General features: G+C 37.3%; 1 protein-coding gene across 1 annotated transcript in view; it reads left to right on the forward strand.

Annotated features, from left to right (window-relative positions):
• The window catches only part of DNAH7 (dynein axonemal heavy chain 7), a 259565-nt gene that overhangs the window by 206194 nt on the left and 28917 nt on the right, over nucleotides 1–24454 (forward strand). Inside the window, 6 exon segments of the mRNA XM_070388877.1 lie at nucleotides 3835–3961; nucleotides 4905–5099; nucleotides 9307–9399; nucleotides 16026–16202; nucleotides 16911–17072; nucleotides 19199–19399. Coding sequence (XP_070244978.1) covers nucleotides 3835–3961; nucleotides 4905–5099; nucleotides 9307–9399; nucleotides 16026–16202; nucleotides 16911–17072; nucleotides 19199–19399 — 955 coding nt within the window.

The raw sequence follows: 24454 nt of genomic DNA on the forward strand, positions 1-24454 counted from the left end.
AGCTGTTCATACTCACAAAGGAAAGTCAATTTACTAATATCATTCACATTTAAGAATTACCTTTTAGAAGTCCGAAATGCTCATCTCCTAAGTCTAAAGTGAACTCTTTCATTTATCATGGTAGAATTTTGCTAAATTTTAAATATTCTTAGACTGAGTAATCTTTGGTTAGTATCATTCATTACTTTACAAGCCTGTATAGGAGACTAATGAAGGTGTAACACTGACACTTGGCTTAGCAAACGACTTTTCAAATACCTGCCCATGAGAAAGAGAAGAAAGGGAGGAAGAGGATATCTTTAGGGAAGGAATGCATGATGGTAGAGTTTAAAAGTTTCTCTTTATATTATGAAATTTGAAAATATTTCTCTCAGTATCTGACATTTTCAAGGTGCACAAGGATTACTGAAATACAGAAAACAGAAATTTAAGTGACCTTTCTTATGAAAGTTCCCAGCCATTTGCATTATGTTACTTACTTGAACAAGCATGTCTGGTTTTCACATTAGATTCTGAGTTCCCTGAGGCAATAATTTTTTTTAATATTCCTAGAATCTAGAACTTATCACAGAGCTAATCACATAGAGTGACACAGTAAATGATGTTCTGCTTTTCATTGCAGTTCTTAATTTCTATCTTGATTAAAACAAGACTACCAGAGTATTATCATTTTAATTAATTTAAAATCTGTTGGAGTCTAGAGAAAAACTGATTTTTCTCTTAAAGACCTATTTTGTATATAAGTTTTATAAATTTGGACAATTTTAGACTTTAAAAATAGTTACTGGTTCCTTTACTATCTCATTTATATGAAATTAGTGTTTACTCACAGATATGATATCTCTTTCTTCATAACTATAATATAACCCCTTACAATTTATAGAAAATCAAATTCTTTTACCCAGATGTAAGATTTGAATGAAGTCCAGAAAACAAAATGTGCCTTTTTCTTTTTAGTTAAAATCCTTTCATTTGGAAACAATGAAAATCATATTTATGACTACAGTGATCTTAAAAATATAATTCTGGAACCAAAGAGTAAATATTAAAAAGTACATTTGAAAACTTTGAAGTTATTACTATACATAGAGAAACATGCAGAAATCAGAAGCATTTGCAAAATAAAATTTTATGTGAGCACACCTGTGTAACTAACACCCAGGTCAAGACATAGGACATTATCAACGGCCCAGAAACCACTCCATTGTCCCCTTCTAGTCACTATAACCCACATCCCCCCAGGTAATCACTGTCCTGACTTTTCAATGCTAGAGATGAGTGTTGCCTAATTTAGAATGCTATTTAAATGGAATTACATGGTCTGTGCTCTTTTTTATCTGACATCTTGCACTTAACATTGTGTTTGTGAAATTTGTATTTTTGCACAGTGCAAAGAAGTGGTTTATTCACTTTTATTGTTAAATATGGATGCATTCCCTATGCTTCTATATTGTTGGGGAAGTGTAAAAGCAAATCTTCTCCCAATCCAGAAAATTTCTCCACAAAGTAGTTGAGAAAGAAAACAATTTTTTACTGATTAAGTATTAAATTAGAATGTGATCTGCATCACCAGCAGCAGTTCACTAAGAGAGTACAAAGACAGAAATCTAACTTTCCCGACTTTAGCAAACTGGCTTCATCCAGAGGAAAAACAAATGTCTTATTTTTATGATAGGATGTAGTTTGGCAGCTTAGAGTCAGGTGCCCATGAAGTTAGCCCATGAAAATGGCTCTCAGATCTTTAGAAGGGACATTCCTGGGTCGTAAAGTTGACAAAAAGCCTACCTATATTTCAAAGAGAAGGTACTTATAATTTTAAACTTTCAAAAGTAAATGCTCTAAGGAAAAAGAGGAGAGGGAAATCTCGTCTTAACATTTTCAGTATAAAAAGATTGGGCCTCTTATTTTTATTTGTCCTTTCACTATACCACAAATTTTTCATTCCTTCCTACTGCTGAGGACATTTGGGTAGCTTCCAGTTTGGAGCTGTTATGAATTTTTGCTGTCTTGTACACTCTTGTATGTGGCTTTTGTATGTACATTTATCTGGTAAGTACATATCCAGGAGTGGAATTAATCATAACAGAGTATATATATGTTTCATTTTAATAAATATTGCCAAATAGAATTCCAAAATGGCTTCCACAAGGGAGACTCTACTAGTAATCTTGTTTAATCTTCCTTTTTTTATTTTTAAGTAAAAAGTAGGAGGAAGCAAGATCTCATTCAGAAATTAGAGTTCTCATAGAAATCATTTTTTTATTTGTCAATCATTGATAAACATCAGATAATCTATTAAATATGTACAATTTTTACTTATCAATCATACCTCAATAAAGCTGGACAAAAAAACATTAGATAACCTGTGGTCTCTGGGCAATGATTAGTTTATAGCTAAAACAAAAGCATAGGAAGGATATGACTATTAACAGTAGACTACTAAATTGTTGGAGAATCTTAATATTGGTCTAAAATTATTTCTAATTTTCTTTCATGAGAGATAAAAATATCTTTTTTTGTTTGTATTCTGATAGTTACTATTCATAATAATTATTATTTAATAATACCAAACATATGTTATAACTAAATATATAAATATTATGTATATACTATGAAATAACCATAATAATTGGAATCATCTGTCTTTATAAAATTTTAATGCATTCGAATTTATTATGGAAAATAAATAACTGTAGCAAAAAAATACAGAAACAAAAATCTAACTAGAATATAACTTTATTACAGGAACCACACTGAAATCAATCTCTCTGACTCTCACTCTCAAAAATACATGCAAGATCACATATGCCTGTGTGCACACACAGAAATTTTTCTTTCCCTTCTACTTCTGTCAAGATAATTTTCCCATGTTATTAAATATTCTTTTGAAATATAATTTTAGCAGCTGTACAATATATTTTTAATGAATGCACCATAATTTTCTTCATAATTTTCTTATTGTAAGATTTGCAAGTAGTCTCCAGCTTTTGTATTATAAATAACACAGTAATAAATATAAATGTCACCATCATCAATTTTTTCCTTTGGCTAAATCCCCAAATTAGAACAAATGTGTTCACTTCTTTCAGATTCTTGATATAAATTCCTTTTCTGTAAGGTTATTCAAATGAACAAATTCATCAGAGGGAGCATGAATACCTTAAACACTGTATCACACATCAGCATTGAAAATAATAATTTTTCTCATGTTAAGGCTTACTATGAATACCAATCACACAAGTTAGCATTTACTAGGATGTTGTTAGTTGCAAATATTGTGATTATTCATATTTCTATGACTTGTCTATGTGGTAAATAAAAATGTAGTTTATCGAGTTGTATTATTAGTCCAGCTTTTATGGATTTATAAACAGAGTAGCCCTCTTCTAAACTTAATTTAATAAAGAAACTATTAACTTTAGTCTGTTCATTTATAATAATATATCATATAGAACATATGTAAAAGTTTATGAAATATGGAAATCCAGTTTTACCCCAAGAAATGTTTTATAGTTTTAAATAGTCCAAAAACTGTTAAATGTAATAGATTAATATACCATGCATTGACCTTTTTTCCAAAAGGAAGATTAAGTTTTGTAAAAAAAAGTCAGTTGATGGTAAAAATGCAATTCTACTGAAGTATTCCTACATTGTGTAACTCTCAAATTGGTGCCCCCAGTTAATGAGAATCCTTGATTTGTTCTGGGAATAATTAACCAGAAAGTTTATTAGAAAAACACACATCTAAATGGTTTATAATAGGTCTCCCCAAGAGCATTTTTTGAGAGAATAATGCATTTTTATTTATTTACTTTTCTTTCTGTTGACCCTTAGGCTTCAAATTCTCAAGGATCACTTCACTTATTCCCTTTATGTTAATGTCTGCCGATCCCTCTTTGAAAAGGATAAACTACTTTTTTCCTTTTGTCTAACTGTAAATCTGCTGATACATGAGCGATTGGTCAGTACTGTTTTAATTTATGGGGAGAAAGTATTAATGTGAATTCATTAATTTATGAATTTGTGTGGGAATATATATAAAAGGATTGTTAATAGTTAGCAATTATTATAGTAAGGCAAGATATCACAACTAGACTGAATTTCACAGAGGTGAAAAATAAATTAAGCAGAATTCCTTATGTAACTATTACTACTTAAATTTTTGTATGGTTTAGCTTAAAATAGTTTCTGTCAGAATCTCATATATAAGGATGCATATAAACTTACTAAATGTATTGATATATGTATCCCAAGTAATAGGATAAATGGTCATGTTTTTAGGAACTTTTACAAGTTTGTCAAAGCTAACCATTGGGCTTAACAATACCATTCAGTAATTTTAGCTATGTTTCAAATCTGTTTACTTAAAATATGGGAAGCGCTTTAAGAATGGAAGAGAGGTGTGTAAATTCATTATTTTATACACATGTGTTTAAGCTTTATTAAGTTCATATGGCGAAGTATTAGTTGAATTTTGAAGAAACATTTTAGTATTTCTTGCAAAAATTTCATAGCAGTAACTCATTATATTTTATAGAAAATAATTGAAAACATGGCAGATACATGGCTTTCTGTCTTCCCACAACTTTTACAGACAATAAAACTCTTAGCATTTTTGGAAGGCATATATTAAAAAAGAATAAAATTCAGATTTCCATGTTTAGATCAGAAATTCTGGAGGAAAATTATCAACAAGTAGCTCTCTAAAATGGAACTATTTTGAAAACTAGTTATAATGAATACATTGATTTCTTATGAATCAATACTGACCTATACCAATAACTAGAATTTTATGGGGAATATTTGAAACTTGAAAATCAGTCAATTTTTTTTAAATGGTTGTAAGTTACCTGTGTATATGATGAACTCATTTCTGACTCTTCACACTACTTTGTTTTCCAAAGATTAATAAAGCTGAGTGGAGATTTCTGTTAACTGGTGGCATTGGCCTGGATAATCCTCATGCCAACCCTTGTACATGGCTTCCTCAAAAATCTTGGGATGAAATATGTCGACTGGACGATTTGTCTGCCTTCAAAAACATTCGTCGGGAGTTTATGCGCTTAAAGGATGGATGGAAAAAAGTATATGACAGTTTGGTATGCTTTTAACTCTCTTGCTTGTTTCAAAGTTTTTAAATGGAGAAAATAATGTCAAATAATTTATTCTTGTCTGTAAGTAAGCATTAAACAGCTCGTCAAATATAATGTTTCGATTAGGCTATCCCCACTTTCTAATTGGTACTGTTTGTACTTCTCTTTAAATTCCATGGAATCTGTAAAGATGCAAAAAAGTTGCCTGGTCCTTAAAAGTATTCTTTTTGGATTTTCATGCCAGGTTTTTATTATCAACTTAGACTTTGGCAGTCATAATGGCAGATGACTTAAAATTTTATAGAACAGGTTTTGTTTAGATTTTCTGAACACAGGGCACAAACTAATAAATATTTTTGTCATTTGATGAGAGGGAAAAAATAATAGTTCCCAAATAATTTTCATGAGACCTGATCTTGCTAGTTGGAGATTACTGTAGCTAACATATGCCATGATGCTCAGTTTCCCTTCTGGAATATAAACAAATTGTTGCCTTCCTTCACTTTTTTCCTTAGCACAAAGGCTAACATTGTGATTCCCGGTTAATTTTTTCTAGTGTTTCTACTTTTTTGATATTTTTCTTTCCTTGGGCTTAATATGCAACAGTTCTTTTGGGGGGTGGGGGTTGGAGGGGAGAAAAAGCAGGATGCGTAGAGAACACTTTGGTGACCTGTTTATTGTACTATACATGATAGAATGTGTCTGCACATGAATTTAAATATTTTGGTTTGGATCTCTTTTGGATTGATCCTTGTTAATAATAAAAATACTTTTTCCAGAGGCAAATATGTTTTTGTATGTAGTTGAGTCTAGTTTAAATAGAAATTTCCCTATGCTGAAGCATGGAGATTTCTGACCTGAGATACTATAGCTTTCCCAGCTGTTTCAAAAACACAAGGGTCTTATTTTCCCATGTGTATTCCTCCTCTTGGGATCTTGATACATCTCTTCTTGCATATTTGTAATAACATTCTTTGGCTGCTTCTTTACATTGTGTGTGTGGCGGGGGGAAGGGGAAGGAACGCGCATGTGCTCAGTCGCGTCTAACTCTGCAACCTCATGGACTGTAGCCTGCCAGGCTCCTCTGTCCTTGGAATTTTCTAGGCAGGAATACTGGAACAAGTTGCTATTTCCTACTCCAGGGAATCTTCCTAATCCAGGGATCCGACTTGAGTCTCTTGAGTCACCTGTATTGGCAGGTGGATTCTTTACCACTGTGCCACCTGGGAAGCCCCTTCCTTAATATACACATTTGAAAATATTCCTTTCTTGAAAAGGTATCAAAATTTATCAAAATAAAAAGTAATGCATAGCCTTCGTTGTTTGCAATAAATGTTTATTTTTGTAATAGATAATGAGAGTAGTTTTTGCTGACTATATAGAGCTTCTCCATCTTTGGCTGCAAAGGATATAATCAGTCTGATTTCGGTGTTGACCATCTGGTGATGTCCATGTATAGAGTCTTCTCTTGTGTTGTTGGAAGAGGGTGTTTGCTATGACCAGTGTGTTCTCTTGGCAGAACTCTGTTAACCTTTGCCCTGCTTCATTCTGTACTCCAAGGCCAAATTTGCCTGTTACTCCAGGTGTTTCTTGACTTCCTACTTTTGCATTCTAGTCCCCTATAATGAAAAGGACATCTTTTTTGGGTGTTAGTTCTAGAAGGTCTTGTAGGTCTTCATAGAACCATTCAACTTAAGCTTCTTCAGCATTACTGGCTGGGGCATAGACTTGGATTACTGTGATATTGACCAGGAGCTGACTGTGGCTCAGATCATGAACTCCTTATTGCCAAATTCAGACTTAAAGAAAGTGGAGAAAACCACTAGACCATTCAGGTATGACCTAAATCAAATCCTTTATGACTATACAGTGGAAGTGAGAAATAGATTTAAGGGACTAGATCTGATAGACAGAGTGCCTGATGAACTATGGACAGAGGTTCGTGACATTGTACAGGAGACAGGGAGCAAGACCATCCCCAAGAAAAAGAAATGCAAAAAAGCAAAATGGCTGTCTGAGGACGCCTTACAGATATACCCATTTGAATGCAGAGTTCCAAAGAATAGCAAGGAGAGATAAGAAAGCCTTCCTCAGGATCAATGCAAAGAAATAGAGGAAACCAATAGAATGGGAAAGACTAGAGATCTCTTCAAGAAAATTAGAGATACCAAGGGAACATTTCATGCAAAGATGAGCTCAATAAAGGACAGAAATGGTACAGACCTAGCAGAAGCAGAAGATATTAAGAAGAGGTGGCAAGAATACACAGAAGAACTGTACAAAAAAGATCTTCACGACCCAGATAATCACAAAGATGTGATCACTCACACTCACCTAGAGCTGGACATCCTGGAATGTGAAGTAAGGTGGCCTTAGGAAGCATCACTACGAACAAAGCTAGTGGATGTGATGGAATTTCAGTTGAGCTATTTCAAATGCTGAAAGATGATGCTGTGAAAGTGCTGCCCTCAATATGCCAGCAAATCTGGAAAACTCAGCAGTGGCCACAGGGCTGGAAAAGGTCAGTTTTCATTCCAATCCCAAAGAAAGGCAATGCCAAGGAGTGCTCAAACTACTGCACAATTGCACTCATGTCACACGCTAGTAAAGTAATGCTCAAAATTCCCCAAACCAGGCTTCAGCAATACATGAACCATGAACTTCCAGATGTTCAAGCTGGTTTTAGAAAAGGCAGAGGAACCAGAGATCAAATTGCCAACATCCAGTGGATCATCAAAAAAGCAAGAGAGTTCCAGAAAAACATCTACTTCTGCTTTATTGACTATGCCAAAGCCTTTGACTGTATGGATCACAATAAACTGGGGAAAATTCTGAAAGAGATGGGGATACCAGACCACCTGACCTGCCTCTTGAGAAACCTGTATACAAGTCAGGAAGCAACAGTTTGAACTGGACATGGAAGAACAAACTGGTTCCAAATAGGAAAAGGAGTACGTCAAGGCTGTATATTGTCACCCTGCTTATTTAATTTACATGCAGAGTACATCATGAGAAATGCTGGGCTGGAAGAAGCACAAGCTGGAATCAAGATTGTCAGGAGAAATATCAATAACCTTAGATGTGCAGATGACACCACCCTTATGGCAGAAAGTGAAGAACTAAAGAGCCTCTTGATGAAAGTGAAAGAGGAGAGTGAAAAAGTTGGCTTAAAACTCAACATTCAAAAAACTAAGATCATGGCATCCGGTCCCATCACTTCATAGCAAATAGATGGGGAAACAGTGGGAACAGTGGCTGACTTTATTTTTCTGGGCTCCAAAATCACTACAGATGGTGATTGCACCATGAAATTAAAAGACGCTTACTCCTTGGAAGGAAAGTTATGACCAACCTAGACAGCATATTCAAAAGCAGAGACATTACTTTGACAACAAAGGTCCGTCTAGTCAAGGCTATGGTTTTTCCAGTGGTCATGTATGGATGTTTGAGTTGGACTATAAAGAAAGCTGAGAGCTGAAGAATTGATGCTTTTGAACTGTGGTGTTGGAGAAGACTCTTGGGAGTCCCTTGGACTGCAAGGAGATCCAACCAGTCCATTCTAAAGGAGTTCAGTCCTGGGTCTTCATTGGAGGGACTGATGCTGAAGCTGAAACTCCAATACTTTGGCCACCTGATGCGAAGAGCTGACTCATTTGAAAAGCCCCTGATGCTGGGAAAGATTGAGGGCAGGAGGAGAAGGGGACGACAGAGGATTAGATGGTTGGATGGCATCACCAACTCAATGAACATGAGTTTGGGTAAACTCCGGGAGTTGGTGATGGACAGGGAGGCCTGGCGTGCTGCTTTTCATGGAGTCACCGAGTCAGGACACGATGGAGTGACTGAACTGAACTAAATGAGAGTAGTTAGTTGGCAGGGTTTGAAATGCCTTTGGAGAAATAATGGGAAAAATTCTCCTAATGCACATTTGTTGTAGTAACAGGAAGCATTTGTGCTATTGATTAATGTTCATATTGACACTAACCTACTTATTTAATGTCTTAGTTTTGATTTTATGTGGCAGTTAAAATTTTCTTTTTATTTCTTATTTCATAGCTTTGCCCCAACCTAATAAAATTTACATTAGCATTCTTAATTTCATTTAATCATTTTATGTTTTCTTTGAACTCAATTTAAAAGTCAAAATACTGGGTTTTTGGGGTTTTTATTAAGTCTTCCAAATAATATTGAATTATATCCACTGTCATTTTAGGAACCACATCATGAGGTTTTTCCTGACGATTGGGAAGATAAAACGAGTGAGTTTCAACGGATGCTTATCATTCGTTGCTTGAGGCCGGACAAGGTAAATGCTGTCTTTGGAAGCTGCTCAGTGAATTCCAGACCTTCCTAGCTCCACATACCAGCCAAACATGTGTTTCCTTAAGTAATCCCTGGGGGTGGGGTGGTAAAGGAGTCTGCAGGAAATAACCCCAATTCCCTCTAATGCAGTCATTTTGTAAAAAGTGTGTATTTATTATAACTGCATTAAATTAGTAATTAACCAGATTATGTTTAATAGTTTATTTATGTTACAGCTCTTCCTGTTATCCCTGGAGAAGGGAATGGACAATCTACTTCCTTTACATTTTTGTTCTTACTGTTTTGATGAAATTGGTCAATGTTGTTTACATGAAGCTGATTTACTACACCTTCTGTTTCCTCAAATGCTATCCTGTACATAGTTCTTTATTGGCTTTTGGAAAGCTAGTAGAATATTGTTTTTAAGATGTTCATAATCACTCACCACAAAGGAAAATGTTAACACTATTAATTTTCATTTCTTTAAGTAATAAATTATATAACCAGTGGATCAGCTGACCTGTCATATCAACAAATGAGAGCACTCATTGATATCCTCATTTGTATTATTAAACTCTATTTAAAAAAACAAACTATTCACTTAAGTGTAAAGACACGTATCCACAGAGATATCCACATAATTCTGAGGAACTGTAGACACTGGGAATGTTGGAAGAAAAACTGAAAATATATTCTAATTGTCCACTGTTACTACTTGAGTAAAAGTATACATAATTACTTCAAAATTTATTGTATTCACAATTTGAGTTGCTAAGGATATAAAATAATGCTTCCATTCTAACAGCAATAGAAAGATCAACACTTATATGATGAAGACAGTCTTTATTTTTTTAAAAAATTTTCTACACATCAGTGATAATACAAGATAGAGGCATTCTTTCCTCTGTAAGTCAGGGTCTGTTCGATGAACACTTGTCATTCTTTCTTGAATTGGCAGTGTGGCCTTAGCCAGGGCCAGAGTATCCATTAAGCATAGAACCTTGGGTCCATGATACTCTTAGGAGTTCATGAAAGTAAAATGAGAAAATATACCAGTCTGTTATATTTTAATTATACAAAAACAGTTGAAACATACATTTTTTCTATTTATTGATGGAAGAAGGGGTCCACAATGTGCCAAGGGTCCCTGAATGTCATAGTGCTGCCCAGCTTTTAGATGCTGGAAATAGTTCCCATTGTTGAAGATCATTATTTAACTGCAGCTTGGGGGCCCTTTTAAAAATGAATCTTCACTGAAACTACTAGTGTTAAGCCTCAGAAATTTTCACTGCAAATATTAAATATGAAAGAATATGAAATAGTTCAAACTCTTGTCTAATATGACAAGATTTTTTACTTTGTTTTCTGAGATAAAAACTGTTACACTAAATGGCTTTCTGTGTATCATTAACCTTCTTCCCTCAATATTTGACAGAGAAGTTTCTGATCATAGTCTATATTGTTTAGTTAAAAGTGATTAATGAGCTGTTTCCTAACTGCAGCAGTTTCATCTATAAATTTCTTTTCCCCAGTTTGTTTTTAAAAATTTGACATTTTAATCTGAAAATACATTGAGTACCAAATAGATCAAATATTATTTTCCATAGTCACTCTTTTTTTCAAGTGAGTATGAGGGAGCTGGGAAATTTAGATATTCAAGCTGAGGGACTTTTGTTCATTTTTTGAATCAGTCAATTAATCTTACAGTCCTACTTCTCTTAACTCTGTTAACTCTGTTAACTCCTCTGCAGAATGCTTTAGCACTGTGTGTTGTAACTTTTTCTTATATGTTTACATGTCTCCTCTAGAGTTTCCTTTGCATGGGTGGAAGAGTGTAAACACTTAATACTTCTCAGCAATATTCCTGGTTCTCTCCTGTGTATACTCGAGGTGGGGGCATTGTGGCCATTAACCTTGTTTTGGCCAGTAAAATGTGAACAAAAGTGTCAGGGTGGAAGCATTTAGCTATCATTGTGAGATTCTCCAGAATATTCCTCTTGCCGTCAAAATTGTGGAATCACATGTTGATATTTAAGTGCCATAAACAGGCTGGAATGCTGAGTCAGAGCAGGGAGAGTTTGTTGCCTGGACACTCAGATGACTTTTCTGAGATGGTAAGCTTTTGTTGTGTTAAACCACTGAAATCTTGAAGCTGTTTGCTACTATAGCATAGTTCAATTTATCCTAAGTTAGCTAGTTACCATTTAGTTAATTACTATACTATCATACCTGTAATCCTTAATATATAAATAATTATCAGATTTCCTTGGTGGCTCAGATGGTAAAGAACCCACCTGCAATGCAAGAGACCTAGGTTCGATCCCTGGGTTGGGAAGATCTCCTGGAGAAGGGAATGGCTACCCACTGCAGCAGTATTCTTGCCTAGGAAATCCCATGGACAGAGGTGCATGGAAGGCTACTGTTCATGGGATCACAAAAGAGTCAGACATGATTGAGTGACTAATACTTTTTGGACATCTTTCATGGGTCAGATGGTAAAGAAACTAGTTACCATTGTCTATACCATCATACCTACAATCCTTAATATAGAAATAATTATTAGTATGCTCTTTTATTACTTGCAATCTCAAACCCTTCAATCTTGCTGTTACCAGGTACTTTAATTCCTAGTCATAAATCACTGATTTTGGAACTATGTATTTAAAAATGATATATGACTATAGTATTATGCTTTGAAAAGAATAATTTTCCAAAGTAAAAATGGTATTAGCATGCCAGAGAAAGGAACAGTGCTATATAAGGCTAACAATTGGGCTGCTGCTGCTGGTGCTAAGTCACTTCAGTCGTGTCTGACTCTGTGCGACTGCAGCCTACCAGGACTGCAGCCTACCAGGCTCCCCCGTCCCTGGGATTCTCCAGGCAAGAACACTGGAGTGGGTTGCCATTTCCTTCTCCAATGCATGAAAGGGGAAAGTGAAAGTGAAGTCGCTTAGTCGTGTCCGACTCTTAGCGACCCAATGGACTGCAGCCCACCAGGCTCCTCCATCCATGGGCTTTTCCAGGCAACAGTACTGGAGTGGGGTGCCATTGCCTTCTCCCAACAATTGGGCTAGTACTACATAAATAGATTTTATTTCTTTGCTATCTGTAAGTCATGAGATATATATCTCCACTAGGGAAATCTGTAATTGTTTGATCTCTAATATAAAATATATATTATTTGTCACCGTAGTTTTTTTCTGTCTCCTTTCCACGGCTCTCCCTTCAAAAACCGACTCCATCCCATGGTAAGCAGCCACAAATGCTAGGTTCTCTAATGCCGTAGTTTGGAAAAATGTAAAAGATTTTCACTAAACCACCAGTAGGAAAAATGAAATGTTTGCACTTTCCTTGGATTTCAATAGTTTATACTGCTTTATTGACAAAAGCATATCAGATGTATAAATACTGAGGTATGGAATGTTTTGAGCCCATTTACAAAATGAAGAGCTTCTGGCCAGTTTTCTCCTTCTGGACTGTAAACAAAAAGCAAATTAAACAGCTTTTAATAAGAAACTTGTCAAATATAAGCTAGTATGTTTCTCTAACCTCAGATAAATCTTGTAGGAACTTGAAAGACACAGAAAAACATACATAGAAGACCACAAACTTCTTTTCTGCCTTTGGGAAGATGGGTTCCTAAATTAGTCTGTAATTTTTGTTCCTGACAGATTTTATTTTATAGTTCTTACACTTGCATAATCAGATTGCAGAAGCAAACCCAATTCCATCACCTTCCAAATTGAATAGCTTGCAGTTTCATTTGCCTCAGAAGTTACTGTTTAGTCTTGGGAACAGCTGGTCTCATTCAGTTGTTTTTTTGTTTTTTAATTTTTGTGTTGACTATTGTGTTTTAATTTTTTTAATTGGAGGAGAAAATTCCATGGACAGAAGAGCCTGGCAGGCTACAGTTCATGGGGTCACAAAGAGCTGAACACGACTGAACGACTAACACACACACACACACACACACACAACTGTTTTACAATGTTGTGTTGGTGTTTGCTCTATAATAGCATGAGTCAGCTATAAGTATACATATATTCCCCCTATCTTGAGCCTCCCTCCCCCCGTCCCACCCCTCTAGGTCATCACGGAACACCAATCTGAATTCTCTGTGTCATACGGCAGCTTCCCGCTAGCTAGCTATTTTACACAGGGTACTGTATATATGTCAATCTACTCTGAATTCGTCCCACCCTTTCCTTTTCCCACTGTATCCACAAGTCCACAATTTCTATGATCTTATTCAGTTTTAATGTTAAAAATAAAACAATGAAAATTATCATTTGAGCACCCCTAACTGGGTCTTCCTGTACTACGAGAGGACTCACTTCCCATCTGCCATGTTTGCACAAATTCAGTGAATGACCCGGCCTGAAACACTCAGAGCTCAGACTTCCTAAAAGTGAAACCATGTACTTAAAAGCCATGTGCTTTCGATTTGTTGTAAAATTATAATTCAGTGAAGAGGTTAGCCTTGAGAGGAGAGAGGTTATTAAAAACTATTTTGTTTTTCTTTGTTAATTGTTATTGTTCTTAACCTAGGGAGAAAAGACAGCCATAGGAAAAGAATAATAGGGAAAAGGGCAAGGACAAGGCCTGAGACAGGAAGTGAGGATATTTTCAGTTTTCTACCATCAGCTTGATATCTGTTCCCATTCAAAATATCTGAAACATGAAATAATTTCCTTGGAATAGAAACTTTATGCATAGGTGAATTTATTGTTCAGTAATATTTTTTAGAATTTCTATAATTAGAGTCCCACCTTCATAAAAGAGAACATCCTAATTTATTCATTTACACAGTAGATTTTTATTGTATAGGAACAATATATGAGTAATCTCCTTAGGTATATCCATGCCATTGTGGCATTTACACATTTGTTATTACTCTTCTATACCTTTCTGTAGTTTTAAATTTTGTATTGATGTACAGTTGACTTAGAATATTGCATTAATTTTTGGTATACACCAAAGTGATTCAGTTATACATATATATATATATGTTCATTTTCAGATTCTTTTTCATTATGGTTTATTATAGGATATTGAATATAGTTCCCTGTGGTATAGAGTAGGATTTTGTTGTTTATCTGTTTTATATACAGCAGTGTGTATCAGCTAATCCTGAACTAATTTATCCCTCTCTCACCTCCTTTCCTCTTTGATAACCATAACATTGTTTTGTATGTTTGTGAGTCTGCTTCTGTTTTGCAAATAAGTTTACTTGTATCGTATTTTAGATTCCACGTGTAAGTGATAGCATATGATATTTGCCATTCTCCAACTTCACTTAGTGTGATAATCTCTGGCTCCTCCATGTTGCTGCAAATGGCATTACTCCATTCTTTTTTATAGCTGAATAGTATTCCATTGTACATATGTACTACATCTTTTTGAAAAGTTTTAATTTTGTATTGGAACATAGCTGGTCCTACCACTTCATGGAAAGTAGATGGGGGAAATTTTGAAACAGTGTCAGATTTCTTTTTGGGGGGCTCCAAAATCAATGTGGATGGTGACTGCATCCATGAAATTAAAAGACACTTGCTCCTTGGAAGAATAGCTGTGTCAAACCTAGACAGTGTTTTAAAAAGCAGAGGCATCACTTTGCTGACAAACGTCCATATAGTCAAAGCTATGGTTTTTCCAGTAATGTATGGATGTGAGAGTTTGACCATAAAGAAGGCTGAGTGCCAAAGAATTGATGCTTTCAAACTGTGGTGTTGGACAAGACTCTTGAGAGTTCCTTGGACTACAAGAAGATCAAACCAGTCCATCCTAAAGGAAATCAGTCCTGAATATTCATTGGAAGGACTGATGTTGAAGCTGAAGCTCCGATACTTTGGCCTCCTGATGCAAAGAGCTGACTCATTGGAAAAGACCTTGATGCTGGGGAAAATTGAGGGCAAGAGGAGAAGGGGGTGACAGAGGAAAAGAGATTAGATGATATCACTGACTCAATGGACATGAGTTTGAGCAAACTCAGGGAGATGGTGAAGGACAGAGAAGCCTGATGTGCTATAGTTCATGGGGTTGCAGAGTCAGACACAACTTAGCAACTGAACAAAACAACAACATAGCTGATTAACAATGTTGTGATAGTTTTGGGTGGATATGTACCACATCTTCTTTATCCATTCATCTGTCAAGGGACATTTAGGTTGGTTCCATGTCTTGGTTATTCATACCTTCCTGTGTTTGAATGAATCTAATTGTGGAGACATTAAAAACATTTAAGTAAAGATATTTAAGTAAAGATATTCCTTCACTGTTTCTTGTCTCCCAAACCTCACACACAACCCTCACACACTTAGTCTTTCTTTCCCTCTCTCCCTGTTTCTCAATACACACATTTACCTGCACATATATCTACATCAGGACCAACACTGTTTTTAAGGTATATATATGTATATATGTATATGTATATATATCACCCACCTTTTATTGTTTAAATAATGTATACTTTCCATCTAAAAGACAACTGTGCCTTTGACTCTTTATCAATGGTTACAAATACACAAACAAATGGACAGTCTTTTGTTATAAAATACCTTTGAATATAAGTTTTTAAGGTTTTAGGCAGATTTCAAATATTCCTTCAAATCCTTTCTTTTCCCTTTCTAGGTTATTCCAATGCTGCAAGAATTTATAACCAACAGATTGGGGCGTGCATTCATTGAACCACCCCCATTTGATCTCTCCAAGGCATTTGCAGACAGTAACTGCTGCGCACCCCTGATATTCGTACTGTCTCCTGGAGCGGATCCCATGGCTGCCCTTCTGAAATTTGCTGATGATCAGGTACCTTAAAACTCTATTGTTTTCAGCTGCTTGTGTCAATAAACTGTGGCTATTCAGACAGGGCATTCTCCTCTACTGCTCCCATAACTCAAGGACCCTTCTACTGTGGCATTCAGATGGTAATTGTTCTAGAAATAGATGGGAGTCACAGACACCATCTCCCAAAAGTGTAGATGAATAAGGATATAGGAGAAATGAATTCCAGGCAAACATTCCCACAGATTTCCTTAAATGAACTTGAATGGAAATTAGAGGCTATAGGCATTTTTACCTGAACTTTATGCAAGTAACCAAATTAGTTAAGATATAATTATTCAAAGATCTGGAGGAGACTGTGGTAAGTTCATCTCTTTATTCATAGTTTTCAGCTTTGAATTTTAGGAGTTGCTGCATGGTAGCAGGGCTGGTCCATCTCCTCATATTGAAAGTCTGTTTAACTTTTTTCTGCCTCTGATCTCAGCAATCAAAGACCCTACAGGATGTTTTGTTCGTTGCCATGACTGTTTCCTTCATGCTCTGGCTTGTGTTGTATCTGTTTATTGGCTTCTTAATCAGGAAAAGTTTTCTAGAGCTGTGTGTGCTTGGGAGCTCTGAGGGATGCAGCATGATTAAATTTTAATGTATTTAATATGAGCATTTCCTGTGATGATAATATTGATTCTTCTTCAAAATTTGATTTTAAATGACATCTTCACTATCCTCATACAGGGATACGGAGGAACAAAACTTAGCTCTTTATCTCTTGGTCAAGGCCAAGGGCCCATAGCAATGAAGATGTTAGAAAAAGCTGTCAAAGAAGGCACATGGGTTGTTCTTCAGAACTGTCACCTTGCCACCTCTTGGATGCCAACCCTCGAGAAAGTTTGCGAGGTAAAAATGCAAGCTTATTTTGATGAGATGGTCATCTCCCAGTGTAATTAGTGATGCATATACCATTTAAATAACTCCACTCCTGTCCTGTGATTTGTGGGTTGCAGGTTTAGTGGCCTGGCTGGATTTTAGGGGAGGTGGGCTCAAGTTGGGAGCGGGAGGACAGCCCATGGCCAGGCCTTGCCTAATTCCTCCTACTAAGGGCGAGTTCTCATCCCATGGGTCAGAAATATCCTTCATCCAGAGGCACAGCCTCAAAGATAAGAATAAACCACAGGGCAAATAGAAAGCAATTTTTTACAGCAGTGGAGCAAAAACAATGAAAAAAGCTTTTCGGGGGAAATTCATGTGGCCCCTCTAAACTGGAAGGCTTCAGGATGTAACTTTTCTGAAATTCACTTGTCACCCACACAGCCTGTTACTCTGCCACAAAGGCTGAATCTGAAACCAGAAGAGCACTCCTCCCACCCACCTGTTGTAGTGGGTCATGATACTTCCCTCTCTTTGTGGTCAGAGATTCCAGAAAGAAAACCCCATGTAGCTCAGCTGAGTAAATAGAAAACCTGGCACTTGGTTTCAACAGAGAAAAATGTGTCCAAATAATTACCCATGACTCTAGCCCTCTCCTCACTTCCAGTCCTTCAGGCTTAAACTGATAGAACTTGCATTATCCAGACATCCACCTGACGCTGAGGAGCAGACTGTGGTGTTCTTTATGCCACTTGTCACCATTTTGCTTTGTCTGTCTCCCACTAGAATGTAAGCATGCACTGTTTTTGTTCCCTGGTTTACCTCTAGCACCTTGAATAATGCCTGGCTCATGGGACATAATCAGTCAATAATTACTGAACTTGTGAATGAATAATGCTTCACTGCTTAGAGCCTTTCCGTGGCTTTCCATTGTGTGAAGACAACGTTCATGCCCCCATCATGGTTTCTTCATCTGAGCATTGCCTGCTTCTCAGGCATTTCTGTCTTGACTTCTGTGCTCCAGCCACTTGGCCTTTTTTTCACGTTCATTGGGAGAACATGCTTTCTTGAGAATGTAGGCCTCCATAATAAATCTTATTTCTATCTGAAAAACTTCTTTAGTATTTTTTGCCTTACTAACATCTTCTCATGCTTTGGGCCTTATATTAGAGGCTTTATGTTTGTGCCTGTTTCCTCACAGTTCCTCTGTCTCTGGGCTGTTCTCTTGGCCTGTCAAATCATATCATATACCCATTAGAGAGTCAATGCAAGAGACAAGAGCTGCCTTCAATGATGAGTGAAGTTGACCCAAAGTCCCATGAGTCATGCCACCTAAGTCACCAGGCATAGGCCAGCCAGCAGGAGAAAAGGATGGCACCTTCACTGTTCATTAAAAAGCATCCTTCCAATCTCCCCACCCACCCCTTTACCACATGAATGCTCAAAATTTTTTTTTACTGATAGAGATTTGCAATTTAAAAAGCACAGATATGACTGACATGGACAGTTTGGAGGAGTTAGTGAAACAGGAGAGAGGGAAAGCCCGGTGATATTATTCCAAGGCCTGATAGTGCCTTCACAACAGTCATGAGCGTTCTGTCATCCTTTATCCTCCTAGCAGGCCTTACTGTCCCCATAAACAAGTATCACTAATAATGGTGTGGTTTAGTGCTTCAGGATACACCAGTTATTGTCTTTCAAACCTCCCCCTTTTTGTTCATCCCTCCTTGGCTTAATATTGATTTATCTGAGTGTGTGGCTTATTCTCACAGCTTGGCTACAGCAAGAGGACATCATTCTTAATATGGCTCTGGGGCAGAGAAGTATTTCTATAAATATTTCAGCAACAGCAGTGAAGACACAAGATTTTTTGAATGTCTTAGTCTTTGTCATGGCCAACTCTGAATTATGTAATACCTTTGTAAACTTTATGGTCATGTGTTTTAATTGTATCAGGGAGAGTGGCAACCCGCTGGGCCTTCCCAGTGACGTATGTCCTTTCAGTGGCAGTATTAGATTTTAAGGCTTTTGCCTTCAATTGCAGCAGTAACCCCTATTTTGTACAGCTGTTTCCTCCCACTTCTGGCCCACATGATCCAGAGATTTTCCTTCCATTTTATGTATCTTATATATCTGACTTTTTGTTTTTGTTGCAGGAGTTAAGCATAGAAACAACGCATCCAGATTTCCGAATTTGGCTGACAAGTTACCCATCTCCAAATTTCCCCGTGTCTGTGCTGCAGAATGGAGTGAAAATGACCAATGAAGCACCGAAAGGTTTACGGGCCAATATCATTCGCTCCTACCTCATGGACCCGATCTCTGACCCCGAGTTCTTTGGCAGCTGCAAAAAGCCTGTTAGTAATGGCTAAGTCTTGTTACCTCAGCCCCGTAAAGCAACTCAAGTGGCCCCCGGTGGTCCTGGATGTGTGTGCTGAGTGAAACTGCAAATTAAATAGGCCTCGTGCACTGCGGTGCAGTTGGTTTTGATTACTGATTATTGACTGTGCCGAAGTCAATTTTATTAATATTTTATTTTAATCTTACCACTAGGCTCATTCCTGCTCAGCTGATATCTAGTGGGGTATTATTAATTATGCAGCCTTCTATTTAGAAAGTCAGCTGCAAGCCATTCGCCATACAAATCTGCAAGGTTGGAGAATCCTGTTTCAGGATATTAGCTGAGCCCTTTGCTATTTGAAGCCATATCTTTAAATTAAAACATAAAAATATTTCCTCCATATAACTATAATGAGAGCCAAAATGATTTTACTCCCTGATTGATGGGACTCATAAGGGTCCTTTTTTTTTTAGCATCACCAGGCAGGCAGGGAAGCCACCCACTGCTTTCATGATTAGAATTCTGTGTGTGAATGTCTGTGACCTAAAATTGTTTCTCAGTGTTTTGCCATAGTTAAAAATGGAAGAACTTCTTTTTAAGAGGGTTATGAACCTTGGTAAGTTTTTGCCATTAAAAAACCCACACTCTTGATGTTGGAATATGTTTTAAATACACATCAAAAGAAAACATTAAGAATAAAGAAGTGCTTTCATTAAACAAAAGTCTGGGGTAATAAAAAAAGGGGAGCCCGTATTTAAATGTAAGTCAGACCTTTATAGTTCAAGCCCTGCTGTATGACAAACTTTTGTGTTGATTTGGCCCAGAGAGAGCAGGTTACTCCCAGGTAGGTGATGAGGGCATTTCTGCACATGATAGCTAGACAGAAGCCCTTTTGCAAAATGTCACTCCCTTCCTTCTAGATCCATAGGTCTCTCCGATAGTTGTCACAAACATGAGAAGTCCAGACATTTATGAACTGAAATTCAAACCAAAAATCTCAAATGCCGAAACAGCACACCATAGTTCATATATTTTAGTTTTTCATTTGGAAATAATTTTAAACTCACAGAAAAGTTGCAAATATAAAAGTAATATAAAGAACAGCCCTGTGCCCTTTACTTATATTTGCTTCCTGTTAACATGTACCATCTGCAGGAAAGTTAGATATGTCACTGCCCTTTATTCCTAGATAAATATTTCAGTCTTCTTATTTCTTAAGAATAGAGATATTACCTTATCCTATTACAGTTATTATTGTAGTATTATTTTAGCAGGGATACACTATTGTATCTAATCTACCCAAATTTGTGTTTGTGTCCCAAATTTGTCAGTTGATGAAGTAATGTCCTTTAGAACATTTTCCCTGATTTACCAGGGGATCGGTTCAGAGTTAGGATCACAGTTAGTTGCCATGGCTTTTTTGTCTCCTTTAATCTGGACCATTACCTCAGCCTTCCTTTGTCTTTGATGGCCCTGACATTTCTGAAGAATTCATCTCCCTGGACTATTTTTAATAGAACATGTCTCACTCCTTGAGATTAGTTTTAGGTTACAAGTTCCGAGCCCCAGTGTGACTGGGGTGAAGTCATGTCCTCAGAGGCATGACTGGGAGGCATGCAATGCCCATTTATCTCTCACTGATGATACTAATTTTGATCCCCCAGACGAAGTGTGGTCTGATTTCTTCACTCTATAATAACTGCTTTGTCCCTTGCAACGAATAATCTGTGAGAAGACACTTTGGATCATGAAGATATCCTCTTCCTCATCAAAATCTACCTGGGACCCAGATTTAGTAGTCAGTGATAATTCTTGCTGGACCCACTTATTTCCTCTGGTGATTCCAACTCCAGAACTCCCTCTGCATTTGACACTTGACATGGGGTTGTCAGCAGCGGCCTTCCCTTCTATCTCATCTATTTATCTTTTATAGGTGTGAACTCATAAATTCTTTACATCTTCTCCAGTGGTTAGTAATTCATTACTATTCCTAAGGTTTTTGCTCAAGTTTTGTCCAGAATTGGTCAGCAGGAGCTGCTTTTGTCCTTGTTATAGGTCCCGTTGTTTATTACTATTATTTCTCTTTCTGTTATAAGCTGCTCCAGGCTGATCTGTACCCCAGTCTTGGAACCAGCCATTTTTCTGAAGAGCGCTGGTTCCTGTTTCATGGGGAATGGTATCAGAGACCAAGATTTGGGTGTTAGACATATAGCATTTATTGTCTGTAGTTCTTATCCTTTTAGAGAGAACTTTGAAATATATACATGTAATCACAATATGTGTATGCAAATCTACATACACACATATAGTGCATACAGACAACCCCATGCACACACAGACATTCATATACATGTTTTAGAAGTAACAAGTTCCTACAATACCTCCAATTTCTGTTGCTCTACCCTGGGTTCTTTTCAGCTTTTCCTCATTCCATATTCACATGTCCCTTCTTCAATGGTGAGAAGCCTGGCTCCCACCTCAACACATTTATTGATTTGCTCAGTTCTCTAATATATCCAGAAGAGTTGCAGAATCAGCACAGCATGTTTAACTTTGCTTCTCCCCACTCTGTGGTTAAACTTATGCTCCTTTCCGCTCGTCTCACACTTTCCCTTTCAATTTTATTCCATGGGGGCAACCTTCACCCTGCCCTTGTTTAAAACTTTGGGCAGTCTCCTGGCTTTCCTGATTAGTGTCAGGTAATTAAATGATCTAGAGTCATTTTAAACTGCAGAGCCAGTCTTGAATCAGAAGTCAGAAGGTGCAACATGATATATTAATTGATATTTCAACTTTTATTAAAAACAGGTTTCTACTCTCTAGTATCTCACCTTGAGCCTGGTGAGGCTTCATACCATAGGGGAAAAAGGATAGAGTTGGCATCTTTCTCTTTTTTTGTTGAAGTGTAGTTTATTTATAATACTGTGCTAGTTTCAGGTATACAGCAAAATGATTAAGTTTTTTTCAGGTTACATTCCATTGTAGGTTATTATAATGAATATAATTCCTAAGTGCTATATAGTAAATCCATGTTGTTTATTTCATGTTTGAAAGTGAAAGTGTTAGTCACTCAGCCGTATCTGACTCTTTGTGACCCCATGGACTGTAGCCCACCAGGCTCCTCTGTCCATGGAATTTCCAGGCAAGAATACTAAAGTGGGTTGTATTTCCTTCTCCAGGGGATCTCCCCCAGGGGTCACACCTGGGTCTTCTGCATTGCAACCAGGTTCTTTATTATCTGAGCCACCAGGGAGATTTATGTTTATTTTATGTTTACTAGTTTGTTGATCCCATACTCCTTCCTCTTTTCTTTGGTAACCATTAGTTTGTTTTCTGTGTCTGTGAGTCTGTTTCTGTTTTGTAGATAGATCTATTTGTTTTATTTTTTAGATTCCATATATAAGTGATATCATACTGTATTTGTTTTTCTCTATCTGACTTTTTTCACTAAGTAAAATATTTTCTAATTTCATCCATGTTGCTGCAAATGTCAATATTCCATTCTGTTCATGGCTGAGTGATACTCCATTGTGTATATGTATACATCATATCTTCTTAAGCCAATTATATGTTGATGGAAGCCTAGGTTGTTTCCATGTCTTGGCTGTTGTAAATAGGGCTGCCATGAACCCTATTGTAAAAAGAGTGCACGTATTATATCATTTTGAATTAAAATTTTCTTTTTCTTTCAGATATATACCCATAAATGGAATTGCCAGATCATATGGTAGTTCTATTTTTAATTTTTGAAGGAACCTCCGTACTGTTTTCCATAGTGGCTCTACCAATTTACATTCCTACCAACAGTGTACGAGGGTTCCCTTTTTTCCTCACTTTCTCCAGCGTTTGTTACTTGTTGTTACTTGATAGCCATTCTGACTGGTGTGAGGTGATAATACTGCATTGTGGTTTTGATTTACATTTCTCTAATAATTAGCAATGTTGAACATCTTTTCATGTGCCTGGAGCCCTTTTGACTTGGCTGGGATTTGAAGCTGACTGTTTCTGCCTTGTGAGTTCTCTCAGGGGTTCTTCCTTGGCTCCCTTTGCTGCTTGACTTCTCTGTGACTCCATCACCTCGGCAGCACCTCCCCTTCATCTGACTGTCTCCTCTCAGCCTTTGATTCTCCAGCCTTTGCTTGATACCAGCTCTTACTGTTGGGATTTCCTTGCCCCATGACATAAGTCCCCTTGAGAAGAAAAGCACTGAAATGACCACTGGCTGACATTCCTAGTCCAGCTCCCTGTCTGCTCCTTGGGATTCACTCCAGATTGGCCCATCATGTGAAGGAGAGCTACTGATTTCTGCACCAAAGTCCACAGTCCAAGGCCATAGGCTGCTCCATACTCCTAGGCATGAATTTTGCATTTTTCCACTCTATCCCATGGAGAAGGCAATGGCACCCCACTCCAGTACTCTTGCCTGGAAAATCCCATGGACAGAGGAGCCTGGTAGGCTGCAGTCCATGGGGTCGCTAAGAGTTGGACATGACTGAGTGTCTTCACTTTCACTTTTTACTTTCATGCATTGGAGAAAGAAGTGGCAACCCACTCCAGTGTTCTTGCCTGGAGAATCCCAGGGACAGGGGAGCCTCATGGGCTGCCATCCATGGGGTCGCACAGAGTCAGACACGACTGAAGCGACTTAACAGCAGCAGCAGCACTCTATCCCAGATGCAGGGTGCATGTATCAGCTCTCTGAGTGGCCCCATGAATTCTTTCCTGGTAGCTTGGACCCAACATACTCTTCTCCTCTTCCTGGATATAAGGACAAGGGGACTCCCAGTACAGCAGCTGCACTTTCCAAGGAAATCTCTTCACAAATCCTTTCTCAGGCTCTAGTTTGACCATTCTTATATCCTTGTGAAGGGTACAAATAATTAACATATTGCATTGTACATTCTGATTTCTGAATCAACACTGAATTTTTGTTTGACAGTGACTCTAGAACTGTTATGGGCTTCTCAGGTGGCTCAGGGGGTAAATAATCCACCTGCCAATGGAGAAGACACAGGAGATGCGGGTTCAGTCCCTGGGTCGGGAAGATCCCCTGGAGGAGGGCATGGCAACC

This window comes from Bos mutus, chromosome 2, assembly GCF_027580195.1.
Source record: "Bos mutus isolate GX-2022 chromosome 2, NWIPB_WYAK_1.1, whole genome shotgun sequence".
Lineage (NCBI taxonomy): Eukaryota > Metazoa > Chordata > Mammalia > Artiodactyla > Bovidae > Bos > Bos mutus.